The 14901-nt window shown below is 34.1% G+C and overlaps 1 protein-coding gene and 1 long non-coding RNA gene across 3 annotated transcripts in view; one reads left to right on the top strand and one right to left on the bottom strand.

Annotated features, from left to right (window-relative positions):
- The window catches only part of OLFM3 (olfactomedin 3), a 173542-nt gene extending 164385 nt beyond the window's left edge, over nucleotides 1-9157 (top strand). Inside the window, exons 5-6 of one of the 2 annotated variants that reach the window (XM_006190951.3) lie at nucleotides 5067-5173; nucleotides 6279-9157. In XM_006190951.3, the coding sequence (XP_006191013.1) occupies nucleotides 5067-5173; nucleotides 6279-6956 (785 nt within the window). In that variant the 3' untranslated portion in view covers nucleotides 6957-9157. The remainder of the gene's footprint in view (nucleotides 1-5066; nucleotides 5174-6278) is intronic. The other variant, XM_006190952.3, reaches the window with a different exon arrangement.
- The window catches only part of LOC116665913, a 139122-nt gene that overhangs the window by 78359 nt on the left and 45862 nt on the right, over nucleotides 1-14901 (bottom strand). The window lies entirely within an intron of this gene.

Here is a 14901-nt window from a genome sequence, read left to right as displayed (position 1 = left end):
ACAAGTCTGTATTCTCTGTCTGAGTCTATTTCTGTCCTGTATTTACGCTTTGTTTTTGTTTGCTTGTTTGTTTTTGTTTTTGTTTTTTAGATTCCACATATGAGCGATCTCATATGGTATTTTTCTTTCTCTTTCTGGCTTACTTCACTTAGAATGACATTCTCCAGGAGCATCCATGTTGCTGCAAATGGCATTATGTTGTCGGTTTTTATGGCTGAGTAGTATTCCATTGTATAAATATACCACCTCTTCTTTATCCAGTCACCTGTTGATGGACATTTAGGCTGTTTCCATGTTTTGGCTATTGTAAATAGTGCTGCTATGAACATTGGGGTGCAGGTGTCATCCTGAAGTAGATTTCCTTCTGGATACAAGCCCAGGAGTGGGATTCCTGGGTCATATGGTAAGTCTATTCCTAGTCTTTTGAGGAATCTCCACACTGTTTTCCATAGTGGCTGCACCAAACTGCATTCCCACCAGCAGTGTAGAAGGGTTCCCCTTTCTCCACAGCCTCTCCAGCATTTGTCATTTGTGGATTTTTGAATGACGGCCATTCTGACTGGTGGGAGGTGATACCTCATTGTAGTTTTGATTTGCATTTCTCTGATAATTAGTGATATTGAGCATTTTTTCATGTGCTTTTTGATCATTTGTATGTCTTCCTTGGAGAATTGCTTGTTTAGGTCTTCTGCCCATTTTTGGATTGGGTTGTTTATTTTCTTCTTATTGAGTCGTATGAGCTGCTTATATATTCTGGAGATCAAGCCTTTGTCGGTTTCACTTGCAAAAATTTTCTCCCATTCCGTAGGTTTTCCTCTTGTTTTACTTCTGGTTTCCTTTGCTGTGCAGAAGCTTGTAAGTTTCATTAGGTCCCATTTGTTTATTCTTGCTTTTATTTCTTCTAGGAGAAAATTTTTGAAATGTATGTCAGATAATGTTTTGCCTATGTTTTCCTCTAGGAGGTTTATTGTATCTTGTCTTATGTTTAAGTCTTTAATCCATTTTGAGTTGATTTTTGTATATGGTGTAAGGGAGTGTTCTAGCTTCATTATTTTACATGCTGCCGTCCAGTTTTCCCAACACCATTTGCTGAAGAGGCTGTCTTTATTCCATTGTATATTCTTGCCTCCTTTGTCGAAGATGAGTTGACCAAAAGTTTGTGGGTTCATTTCTGGGCTGTCTATTCTGTTCCATTGGTCCATATGTCTGTTTTGGTACCAATACCATGCTGTCTTGATGACTGTAGCTCTATAGTATTGTCTGAAGTCTGGGAGAGTTATTCCTCCAGCCTCTTTCTCTTCAGTAATGCTTTGGCAATTCTTGATTTCTTTTTCTAAAATAGTTCATTATTAGCATAAGAAAATGCCACAAGTTTCTCTTTATTGATTTGTATTCTGCAACTTTACTGAATTCATTTATTAGTTCTAACAGGTTTTTTTTTTTTTTTTTGGTAGCTTCTTCAGGATTCACCCTATATGGTACCATGTCATCTGAAAACAGTGACAGTTTTACTTCTTTCTTTCTGATTTGGATGCCTTTCATATCTTTTTCTCCCTAACTGCTGTGGCTAGCACTTCCAATACTATGCTGAATAAAAGTGGCAAGAGTGGGCATCCTTGTCTTATTTCTGATCTTAGAGTTTTCAGTTTTTCACATTGAGTGTGGTGTTACAGCTGCAGGTCTGTCATATATGGCCTTTATTATGTGGAGGTACATTCCCTCTATAATCACTTGAGAGTTTTTATCATAAATGGATGTTAAATTTTGTCAGAAGCTTTTTCTGCAATCTAATAAAATGATCATGTATGTTTCATGCTTCATTTTGTTAATGTGATGTATCACATTAATTGATCTGTGGATGTAGATCCATCTTTGTGTTCCTGAAATAAGTCCTACTTAATTGTGGCATGTGATCCTTCTAATGTATTACTGAATTCAGTTTGCTAATATTTCATTGAGGATTTCTGCATCAATGTTCACCTAGGATACTGGCCTGTAATCTTTTCTGTGTGCTATCCGTCCAGCTTTGGTATCAGGGCAATGCTAGCTTTGTAAAATGCATTTGGAAGATTCCTCTCTTCTTCAGTTTTTTGGAAGAATTTGACAAGGATAGGTATTAAATCTCCTGTAGAATTTTCCAGTGAAGCTGTTGTTTGTTTGTTGAGAGCTTTTTGATTACTGTTTCAATGTCCATAGCCATGGGCCTAGCCTAACCAAAGCTGCTGCAAAATACTGTGGCTGGCAGAGCTATTGCTTGTCCAGCTGTGAGGCCTAGCCAAGGCACAGGGGTGGGTGGGGGGCCTCAGTGGGACTCACCCACTGGCACTAACAGCTTAGTGGAAGAATTTCAAAATGGTAACCACCAGCACTGGCATTAGCAAGGCACAGTGTGATGGGAAAATTGCCCCTATCAGTGTCTCAGTCCCCAATATCCCAACTGCTTTCTACCTCTACAGAAGATGTTTCAAGATTAGGAAACAGGTCACCTTCACCTGTGGTCCATGTACTTTTCAATCTGGTGTTTTCCACGGGGGATAGGTCAAGTGAGTTGGCATGCAGGCCCTTTGAAAATGGGTTTTCCCTTACCTGCAGTTCTACGATTTTCCTAGACGTATTCCCTACTGGTTCTCAAAATCAGCAGTTTGGGGGGCTTGTCTCAACTGTGCAGGATATGGGGATCGAGGGTGCCTGATACGGAGTTCTTACCCCTCAATCCTCAGGGACAAGATCCATTCCTTTGTGGTCCCTCTCTGTTGCAGATTATCATGGCTTCAGTGTGGTTTTTCCCTTGGCAGGAGGCCTCTCTGCCTCTCCTATCCATATCAATGCAATCCTTTTACCCTTTGTTGTGGAGGCTATGTTCATCCAGTTTTCAGATCCCTTTCTGAGGGAATTATTCCATATGTAGTTGTAGACTTGCTGAATCTCTGGGAGGATGCACCGCCATCTTGAACCTTCTTAGGGCCCAAGTCCCTTACTTTTCTTCAAGGCTGAGCAGCTCCATCCTCAGCACTTATCTCCTCTGCATAGACACTTTTGCATCTTATTTCATCCTACACCTCTAATATTACCACTCTATCATCTTCTGCCTTCTGGAAATTTGTTAAAATTTTCTTCTCCATTGATGATTCTTATTCTGTTCTTTTTGCATTTCCCCCCCAATGCTTTACTCCTTTACTATCATTTTAATGAGATCTTGCAAAATAAAAAGAAATGAAAGTGCCATCATCTTAAGCCAGTTACTTTTCATATTCTACCTGACTAATTTTGTTATTTATGATCTGTTCAACAAAAGAATTTGTTATCATGCCTAAGGAAGAAACCACATATTTTATTTCATAGTATTTTTAGGAGGAGGGATGTCTTTCTATGTATTTCAATATACTTGTACTTTAAATTTTCATGCACTTACCATCTGTGAATTTAGAAATATTTATGTAGGCCAGCCATCAATAAACATCATATTACTTTCACTTATTTAGTGTATTCAAATATACTCTGATTCATTCAGAGTGCATTCACTTTTTTCTAGTTCAGATTGATCTGCTTTATTCATATATTGTGCATGTGTTTATACCAAGTTGAGCTAATATAGGCTAAACAGGTTTAACCTGAGATCTTGCTATTTAATACAGATAATGCCAGAAAGTTTCTGAATTATATGCTTGGTTTATCAAGTCTTAGGAGTTTATAAAGTAATTCCTTTATATAAAGTTTATAAAGATGCTATCACATCTAGTTTATTTCACAAAAGAAGAAAAAAATATATTCAGTTTAGGTTTCAAGAAATGCTAGAGATTACTAAATGTATAGTTATCACTGAAGTAATAGTACAAAATATAATGTTATCATTCATCACTTTTCTAACTGCACAGCTTAGTATTTGACCAGTTATAAATTATTCTTATGAGGAACATATAGAGAGAGAAATGAGCCAAAGTAAGCCCTAAGCTACAATTAATTTTATCCTTGATTTGCTTTGGGGAATCTGTCTTTCTCTTTCAAACAGGAACCAACAGGAACTATGAAGAAACATATCAATTCCAAGGATAGGCAGAGGAGGACCTAAAACATAAGCCATACAGAACAAAATTTTTAAGTTAAAAAAACAGAAAGAGACAAAAAAGAGTATAAATGAATAGGAAATAATATTTCCTTGTTTAGACCAAAGGTCAACATTTATAGACATTCAACTGCCTTTCACAACGTGTATAATAAATAACTTAAATTTTGCTGTTAAAAAAATCTCACAAAAAGTCTTGGTTTCCCTTTGATTTAGATTTTGGCAGTTATGAAGTCCAAGCTTTTCCTAAGATCTTATTCATAGTTAGAGTGATAAAAACTATAATCTTTCAAGAAGGCATTAATTTTTCATCATGTATTATACCAACTGATACTCCCCATCTTTCACTGCACGGGACTGCAGGGTGTGAGGGCTTGAGTTTGGGGGGCTTTTTTTTCCTGCACCTTTAGGGCTGCTCTATCAGACCTGCTATCTGTACTAGGCATTAACCCTTCAAAACTCTACCTCTTTTAGGCAGATTGTGATTAATTTTTTATTGTTACAGTCTATAAAGATAACTTTCATAGGAGTTGCTCACCTACCAATACAAACTGAAAATCGGCTTATAGAGTTCTTTCTGTCCTGCATAAGTTGTCCAAAGTTTAAAAGCATGAGGAGGGAGGTTCAGGTGAGTGGGAGCTGATGATCAGGTAAACAGGCCCATGGACAATTTAATTTTTCTAACTTCTTCCCTTAGAAGAAGTAGCTGCTGAATTGGTATAATGATAATAACTTTCCTCATTTCTTTCTTTCCAGATTGTACAAATAATTTCCTGTTTTTAAATTCTACACTTCAGATTTAGAGCACTGAAACAGCAAATACTTATGGTTCAAATTATAGTTAAATGCACAGCATCCAACATGAATGACCATTTATTCAGAATATGTGACATTAATTCTAGTTGCTTTGTTTTAGGATCCCTTTCTTTGCTCTTGGTATAAGTATGTGTGTTGGAATCATTGGCCGTGTTCACCCAACATGTTTATGTTTCTCTAATTTCAGCATGTGGAAAATTGATGAAAATCACAGGCCCAATTACAGTCAAGACATCTGGAACCCGATTTGGTGCTTGGATGACAGATCCTTTAGCATCTGAAAAAAACAACAGAGTATGTTGCTTGCTCAAATGCCTTTGCTTAGAATGATGTTTTATTTATACTTTGCGTCTACTATTCTTTTTTTCCAGGGATATTAGTTTCAACTTGAAAAGTATTACATCATTTACAAACACTTTCAGTTTAATAATATTAACGTATCTACCAATATATGACAAACTTATTTCAGTAAAATGTTCTCCCCTATAATTCATCAGTATAGTGAGTCTAATTTTTATTGGGTTCAGCATGTTTTATGCTTGAAAAGGGCTAATTACAAGTATATAAAATTCTTTGTATATTCCTAAAACTTCCTCCTTAGTGTGAAAAAAAAAAAACACTAAATAAGTAAAGAACTCAAGAGCTCACCAATTCACTAAACAAGCTAAAATATCCCAAGAATCTATAGGTAATTTTAAAGAAAATAGCACTGAAACTTTTGGGGGTTATTTGGCAATGCCTGTATTATGTAAACAATATACTAGAAACTTACCATAGCTCTATTTATGTTCTATTACAGAACTCAATATACATTAGGATTCTCAAGGGTTACATCCAAGCAACATTAGTAACTAAATCAGTAAAATCATTTCATTAAAGGTGGTTGTACCTATAAGATGACCCAATGAACAAGTATTACTAGAAGATTCTGTGGTATCCATAAAGGAAAAATAAGCTGAATGTGTAAAATTAGACCATATATTTTTCAGAGCAAGAGATGGAATAATCAAATTTTTTAAGGCTGATGTTTTTTGCAGTTATCACTGATCAAACTGACCTATCAGGTAAATGAACAAAGTGATGTGATTTGCACTGATACGTGTTTGGTTCACTCAGTGATATGCACTGAATGGTCAAAAATAAAAAACAACAAAAAATAAAAGACAACAAACAAATCAACTTCAAAGCAGTAATCTTAGTTGTTTCCTTTCCACATCAACCATGCCACTATTTCTGCCAAAGCCTGCGGTACTACCACGTTGCAGCAGGTAAGCAGTAAGAGGATGTGGCTTCCAGAGACTGAGAATGACATTAGTATGTGCTGATTATATGTCTTTATTTTGGAATTCTCAAAAAAGTACAGAATTTAGGTCACTCTATGTTTTTTTCTTCTTTCCAGGTCTGGTATATGGACAGTTATACTAACAATAAAATTGTCCGTGAGTACAAATCAATTGCAGACTTTGTCAGTGGGGCTGAATCAAGGACATACAATCTCCCTTTCAAATGGGCAGGAACTAACCATGTTGTCTACAATGGCTCACTCTATTTTAACAAGTATCAGAGTAACATCATCATCAAATACAGCTTTGATATGGGGAGAGTGCTTGCCCAACGAAGCCTGGAGTATGCTGGTTTTCACAACGTTTACCCTTACACATGGGGTGGATTCTCTGATATCGACCTAATGGCTGACGAAATTGGGTTGTGGGCTGTGTATGCAACTAACCAGAATGCAGGCAATATTGTCATCAGCCAGCTTAACCAAGATACCTTGGAGGTGATGAAGAGCTGGAGCACTGGCTATCCCAAGAGAAGTGCAGGGGAATCTTTCATGATCTGTGGGACATTGTATGTCACCAACTCCCACTTAACTGGAGCCAAGGTGTATTATTCCTATTCCACCAAAACCTCCACATATGAGTACACGGACATTCCTTTTCACAACCAATACTTTCATATATCCATGCTTGACTACAATGCAAGAGATAGAGCTCTTTATGCCTGGAACAATGGCCACCAGGTCCTGTTCAATGTCACCCTTTTCCACATCATTAAGACCGAGGATGACACATAAGCAAATATAATTTGTTTTCATTGATCTAAAAAGTGTTATTTGTGATAAACTATATAGGACCCTTTCTCTGTTTTTCTTTATTAAAACTTTCATCATTTCTCCAAAGCATTTTATTATAAAGTTGGTGTTTCAAAAAAACAGCTGAGACTGTCTAAATTAGCCTGTTGGAAATAAATCTTAACTCCTAAATTTACAAATTCTATCATGTCCTTGTCATGAAAAGCACTAAAAAGAGCTTAAGTGGCTAAAGTCATAGTTTTACAAAAGATTAATGATCTGCCTTATATTAGAGTCAGAGACTAATAGGTGGCTTAAATGCATGAATGTCTTTTTTTTTTTTTTTTTAACTCTGTCATTTTTTACTGTCTTTTGCTCCACATCAGGAAATAATTTTGGTAGAAATTAGGGGAAAAAAGCACTTTCCCCCTATTTATTGCTAAAAAATATTTAAGGATCTTATTTATATGAGAAACTAATATTAATCATTTTGCTGTTAAAAAATTCTCTGATGCGGTGCTGTACAATCATTTTTAAATCTCTTGCTAACATTTTATTGGCAATATGTATTTCTACCATTGTAACCACCATTGTGCAATTGTACATCTTCACTTCTGTGAAAGTAAGTAATATTTTTTATAAAAAACACTGAAGTTTAATCTCAGTAATCATTATGGGTCAACTTTCAGGTGTAGTAAAGAAGGAATTATCTTCCCAGCTTACTTCTTTACATAAACATTATAAACTACAAAGAAAATCAAATCAGATGCTTTACATAGAGTCTTTATTTTACCCCAAGTTTATTGGAACACTAACACTGAATCCTAAAACTGATTCAGGATGAGTTCATTCTGTTCACTCCACTGAAAGCAATCCATACAACTGCTTGAAAGATGAAGCTGAGTCACAAAAAATGGACTTGAGCTAACTCTACGCATTCATTATACAATCAAATTTTGTTCTTTATAAATAAATGTACTAATGTTTTAACTTATATTTTACATACAACTGGCAATAATGTAATTCCTGTGTCAGGACTCTAACAGTACATGAAGCACATATAAAAATTCTTAGAAAGAAAATTTCTGTAATGTCATCTAGACTTATAAACTCTGGAGAGCTATTGGCAAGATTTGTGCAAAAGAAAATTGTGGGAAAGTTTCGGAGTTGTCCGTGTGGTTTAAAATGTGTAAATAACCAATTCAGAAAATGATATAGGAAGGCAACCCCTTGTTATCCTGATTCATTGTGTGTAGAAACAGTATAACCAAAAAAAAAAAAAAAAGCTTTAATAGTATTTATGTTAATAACTCCAAAAATATATACTCAATATACATCAAATGTGTCATTGAGTTTGGATGTACTCTCCACATACTAAAAACACTTAAGGCAGTTTTATGGAAACTAGTATGGGTTGGTTTACAATTTTAAAAGTATATTCTAAGATAAATAATATTTAACAAATTGTAAATGTTTAGTTTCACTCATACTTAATATTGTCATTTCCTGTAAAGTAACGATATAATAATTCAGATAAAGCATTGTGTAAAGAAGTAATACTCAAGAGTAATTCATTTCAAATAACACAAGTAAAACATCATTCTCAAATATCTCACTGTCAAAGTTGTAGTATGAAATAACTCAATCTTGAAATTGTTAAAATTTAACAAAGACTTCCTTTTTTTCCTACAAAAACTTAGCATGATTTAATGACCACTCTGGGTCCTTTAGCAATGTTGTTTTCTCTTTTAAATGTTTATGTTAAGTTTTCCTCTGCTTTTGAGTTAGAAAATTAAGGGGACTCACTTGTTATTGTACACACATCACACACACACACACAAATCAGTCAATACTCTGTACATCAAGAGTTTGTATGAAGAAAGAAAATCAATTTCAGAAATGAATGAATTTTTAGTTAATGGCCACTGCAGTGGATATCTGGGTCTTCATTACTTAAAAAAATAATAATGTAATATGGTATCATATGCATTCAAAACCTGGATGATCACAGCTTTTTTGTGAGATGTGCAGCTTGTAAAGCACTTTATTGTTTTCTGTGTAAGATTTCATCATCATATCCAATTTATAGTGTATGTGCTGCTAGAGCAAGCAGTTTTTATTATTGTCACTAGAAGTGGGGATAATATGAGTTTAAAATTGTGATTTGCATTAAACACTTAGTTTAAAAGCATTTTTTCTTAATAAATTATTATCAGTTTGTGCCTGAAATAAACTTACTCTAATTACTGTGTTTTTTAAAAATTTCCAACAAATAATAAATAAATTTTAAGAGGGAAATAATGATCATTTAAAAATCACATGCCTAATCCAATCAGTAAAGAAATTCAAGCACAGAAAGTTTTAATTCTAACTGAACTGTGTAACTGGTTATTTTCTGAATTAACCAGATCATTAACAAACTTCCATGTCATTTAAATAATAATATGATCATGGTCTGATTGTATGACATTTATATTTAAGGTACTTGAATTACAACACTTATTACTTGCACCTGCCCTTATATCTATGCGTTCAGAGAACAATACTGTTTTAGTGCATTATCAATATGCAGAGATAAAAAAAGAAAATAATGGCAAGTGCCTATGTGTAGTATTCCATACTGTAACAAGGTAACGTTCACCATGAAGTCAGAATCTCTGGTTCCTATCACCATACTCGTAGAGTCATTTCATCTTTATAATCCACAGTATTTTCTCTGATGAAATCTTATCTTCATAAAATTGATTCTTAGTCCTAACAGGAAAATGTTCCTTGTATCTGAAAATCACTACCAAAATAACAAGTACAAATTTTTCAAACAGAAGAATTATTTTTAAAATACAAATATGAAGTTGTACTTATGTTCACTGACAAATGAAACCAGTTACTTTACTACTAAGGTAAATTTTACATGTAATAATTCCTTAGCTTTATTCTCTTTAAATAGCAGATTTTCAAATATAAACAGAACTCTATCTGGTCTCCTTAGCACTAAGGATTACCAAACTGCTTCTGCAAATGCTAAATTTGAGTGCAAATGATAGCAAAATTAAAAGTATCCCTTCAAGTTAGAGCAAATATGAAAAATTATCCACACTGCAGTTTCTAGAAGCCTTATAGAAATATGGCTACTTTTGAAAAAGAATTAAAATGGCACCTGGCTGACTTGACAAGGTAGGTATGATTATATTCTTTACCAAGCATACAAGCTGAGTTCCTATGACATTATAAAAGAATGTGCTCTTATAGACAAAACACACTTTGCCTCTCCATCATCACATGATAAGTGGACCAAGACAAAAGCTACTATAAAGTGGTCTACCTAGCACAATAATCAGGTGGCATCTATTAAAATTTAGATGCTATAAGATGATACAAAGCCTTAATCTCTGACTGCTTGTAGCTAAAAACAGTCATTTCTAGAAAGGCTTAGAGACACTAAATATCACTCAGCTCAGTAGGCTGGATCCATAATGAAATCAAGATCACAGAATGGTTTCTGTTTCTAAAATTGAGTAAGCTCAGTATAAATCTCTTAGCTAAAAGTTTCTTATAATCAGCAATGCCTCAGAAAAGAGTCTTGAGCTTAATAAAAATGTGTTCTTTTGAATTTTTGAACTTGTACTAGAAAAAATACAATGAAAACATTAGCTTATGGAAGAAAAACCAACTTCACCGAACTCTTTTAGTTATTTTTCTATCCAATAATGAATTCAATTTATGGCAATCTCTGGAATAAAGAATATAAATCTGTTTACTATTTAACCAATCAGAAAAAATCCTCCCCAAACTGCCTTTACCAGGCTAATTTTTCTGAATCATATCTTAAAATTATGTGATATAATTTATCCCTTTTCCGTCAGGTTAAGAGGAGCTTAAATCCTGTTTGAAGTCTGCCTTGTCTCCAAAACGTCAAATTAGTTGGCAGAAAACATATTTCTTTGAAGCTCAGTTCATCGATTGCCAAATAAGTTCTACAAGTGTAAATTATTATTGAACATGACTTGAAAATAATATAAAAGAAGGAGATAAAGTTGTACCTTGTCCAGAGTACATAAGTACCATTCATAACTATAACCATCTTAAAACATTATTCATAGTTAGAAATGTGGAACAATATGGTAAATATGGAAGAGCTCTCAGGAATATTTCAGTGTTGCAAGAAATCTGCTAATAAACAATACACATATATGCAGTTCAGCATCAAGTCACATCCCTACCAAAGCTACCGTATTCCCAGAAGAGTTCACACACATTTAAAAAATAAATAAATAACTAAAATACTGCCATAACATATCATTCCCTGCCACAATTCAGACTTGGAAATACTGCATATCATGCTGACATTTTCAGAAAATAAATATTACACGGTAAAAGGCTTGAAAATGGAACAAAAAAAAAATGAGCTGATAGAAGCATTAGCCATTTTAAGTTAAAGCATATTGTAGAAATATATCATTATGCTTATCTTAGTAACACATATCCAGCCAGCTCTTTGTCTATACCATTCTTGACTTCACATGAATTCATATATGTTACCAATGAGTAGTTTATGGGCTTTCTAACTACATAATACTGCATTATTTATTCATTTATTCAAAAAATAATCTCAGAAAAAAACTGTGTGTCAGATGACTTCTAGATGCTAGGGATGCAGCTGTCAACAGATAAATAAGGTCTTCAAATTCTAGTGAGACCGGGCTGCAACAAAAACATTAATGAAAAGTAAGTTTTGATTGTACTAACTGCTATGAAGGAAATAAACAAGTATCTCATGAAGAGTGACTGGATGTTCGCTAGGGGTGAGGTGGGGTGGAAGATGTTTAGGTGGGACAGTCAAGGTAAATTCAATCAAGGAATGAAATGTCAGGATCTAATTCACACAAAAAATTTTACCTCTTCCTCTTTGTTCCTAGAAATAAGGATCAAATATTTCTTAATACTTCTCTACTGCACAAGTTTTGTTGTTGTTGTTGTCTTATTTCATTTTCTGTTTTTTAACTTGGAGTTCAAGGGTTTACTTCTGGGAACAGCTGCAGTCCCTGAAAATATATTCTAAATTTAGTGTCTGTATGTGCTTTCACATTTTTTTTACAGGGAATTTACAGCTTTCATCACAGCCTCAAAAAAAGCTATGACCCAAAAGATCACCATTATGTCAATGTAATTTTAATTCCAGATTTATTAAGCATCTATATGATGAGCACTGAATGTCTGTCATCTATCTTTCAATTCTCAAGAATTTTAGTTTGCTTCAGAGAGGAAAGAAATTAACATCCTAGTATTATCAGTATTTTTTTTCCTCAGAAGAACTCAAGATTAAGTTATTCCCTATAAACAACCTTTAAAGGGATTTTTTTAATATTTGGATCAAATCCAATTATTTTCCTCTCAGAAGAACATTCTCAGCAGATTTGGTGACTAAGAGACTCTATTGTGAGGCCTGTCCTGTATCTTTTTGAGTCTAGAGAACATTCTCTCCTAATTCTGATGCAGTCTTCTGGCAGCACCAACAGAATCTGACTGGAATTGAGCAGATGTGTTGTGCTCCATCAAATTTAACTGCAAACTCCTGAAACTAGCTACCGTGGTAACAAGAAAGATTACAACTCTTGCCTTGGTTTAGAACTTACTGTGGTTGATATGCATGTAATCTAGAGCTACAGAAAAAAGAATTTTTATTAAAAAAAATAACTCCAGCCACATTTAGACACATAAATTCATGCTGAAGACAGAATTGAAGCTGCTTCCATCAGTGATACTTAGTTTGATTTTTTTAATTCCCCAAAGTACTTAAGAAGGCATCCATTAGCTTCCACTCCAATGTGAACCAAAACTAATTTTTAAAAAGTATTTTCATTTGCTCTTTAATGTCTTTATTAAACTCCATTAGAAACTACCCTTGAAATATGCAGCATGCATTGAAAAAGAAGTTGAACGTGTCTTCAAATAAGTAATGCGTTCTTATACTCAAATGACATATGCCCTTCAGGCAAAGTTTAGCCCAGCAAAATGGTTAAAATACATAATTAACTTACGATTAGCTTTTCTTGCCATTCTTCCTTAGAAAACATGCACTAAACAAACATAATCAAAAGAACTCTTTCCATTGTACATTGATTTCTATTGTTCAAGACTATTTCATTTCCATTCTTTCATGTAAGGCCTTATAACATACCTGTGGAATAGGGGGAGCAAACATACTCCTATTTTACAAATGAGTAAACAGAACATGTATGTTTCAACGTTTACAGTTCTACATCGATAGTCCATAGGCATCTTACACTCAGTATGCTTCAAACCAAAATTCTTATCTTTCCCTCACCTGCCCCCCCAAATCTACTTTTCCTTCCTACGCCAGGAACATACCATTCCATCCACAGCCTTGTTTTCTACCACATCTTTGGCAATTTAAATACACCTGTCCCTTCCATTATCTGATGTCTATGATAAGTAAACAAAATCTAACCATATTTAAAATCTAAATCAATGCCATTCTAGATATCCGTTCTCAACAATTGTCTTCCAATTTGTTTGGTTCACTCACTGTTTTCTGCTCTATTCAATCAACCCTCTTGATCTCCAACTCTACACCCAGAAGCAGTGCCCTATTTGGAAATACCTCTTTTGTTTACTGACCTCTGATTCCTCTCCTGTATAATCAGTTTTACCTTTTGCTTTGGCTAAGGGCCACTTCCATCAACTATGGCTTCATAGAATAGTCCCTGACCAAGCAAGCATCCTACTTTCCAAGTCAGTTTAAAGGGTGGGTTTTATACCTTCTCTCATAATTCACATTTAAGACTGACCTCTTACTCTTTCTTTTACTCTCTATAATTAAATTTCTATTCATCATTCAGAATTCACTTAAAATATCACTTGATTTCTGACGCCTACAAAAAGTTATTCTTTTGTGTTCCCAAAGTATGCATCTTATATTATCAAAATTATCACGTCACATTGTAATTATGTGTTTCCTCCAAGGTAGTGTGAACTCTTCAAAAGTAGGGCAATAAGTTATATTTCTTGGCAAAATGTCTGACACAAAATGATCCCACAGTAAGTATTAATAACCCAAGAAGTATAATACTGAATGGTAAGGTAACCACCTTTCCATGTCTAAAAACATTAAGAACGCTGTTCAATTTTGAGAACTTCTTGATAAATTAAAATTTACAAATTTACTGTATTGAAAATAAATTTCCATCTCTTATTAAGGTCAGATTCTAAATATAGTAAGAATAAAGAAGACAAAATTGGGCTTAATTTACTCTCTTGAGTAAACTGGTCTCTCCACAATAAAGGAAATTTTATTTCAGGATTATTTACAGTAAACTTTATTTCTACAGCTACCATAGTTATTTGCACTATTTCTCTCCTTAACATCCATTTTTGTGTTTATATGTATACATTTTATATATATTTTAATTGAAGTATAGTCAGTTTACAATGCTGTTGTCAGTTTCTAGTGTATAGCATAATTCTTCAGTCATACATGTACATATATTTGTTTTCATATTCTTTTTCACCAAAAGTTACTACAAGATATTGAATATAGTTCCCTGTACTATACAGTATGAACTTGTTTATCTATTTTATATATATTAGTTAGTATCTGCAAATCTCAAACTCCCAATTTATCCCTTCCCATCCCCTTCTCCCTCTGGTAACCATAAGTTTGTTTTCTATGTCTGTGAGTCTGTTTCTGTTTTGTAAATAAGTTAATTTGTCTTTTTTTGGGGGGGGGTGTCCACATATAAGTGATATCACATGGTTTCTCTTTCTGGCTTACTTCACGTAGAATGACAATCTCCAGGTCCATCCCTATTGCTGCAAACACCCAATTTTTAAAAGGAAAAAGCCACTCAATTTTTGGTTCCCTATTTTTGCCTTTTTTCTCCTGTAAGTAAAGGCATCTCTTAGGAATATACTTTGTCTTGGCAAAACA

This window comes from Camelus ferus, chromosome 9 (assembly GCF_009834535.1).
Source record: "Camelus ferus isolate YT-003-E chromosome 9, BCGSAC_Cfer_1.0, whole genome shotgun sequence".
Lineage (NCBI taxonomy): Eukaryota > Metazoa > Chordata > Mammalia > Artiodactyla > Camelidae > Camelus > Camelus ferus.
Note: the sequence above shows the minus strand (reverse complement) of the source record. Positions and strands in the feature narration are given on the sequence as shown.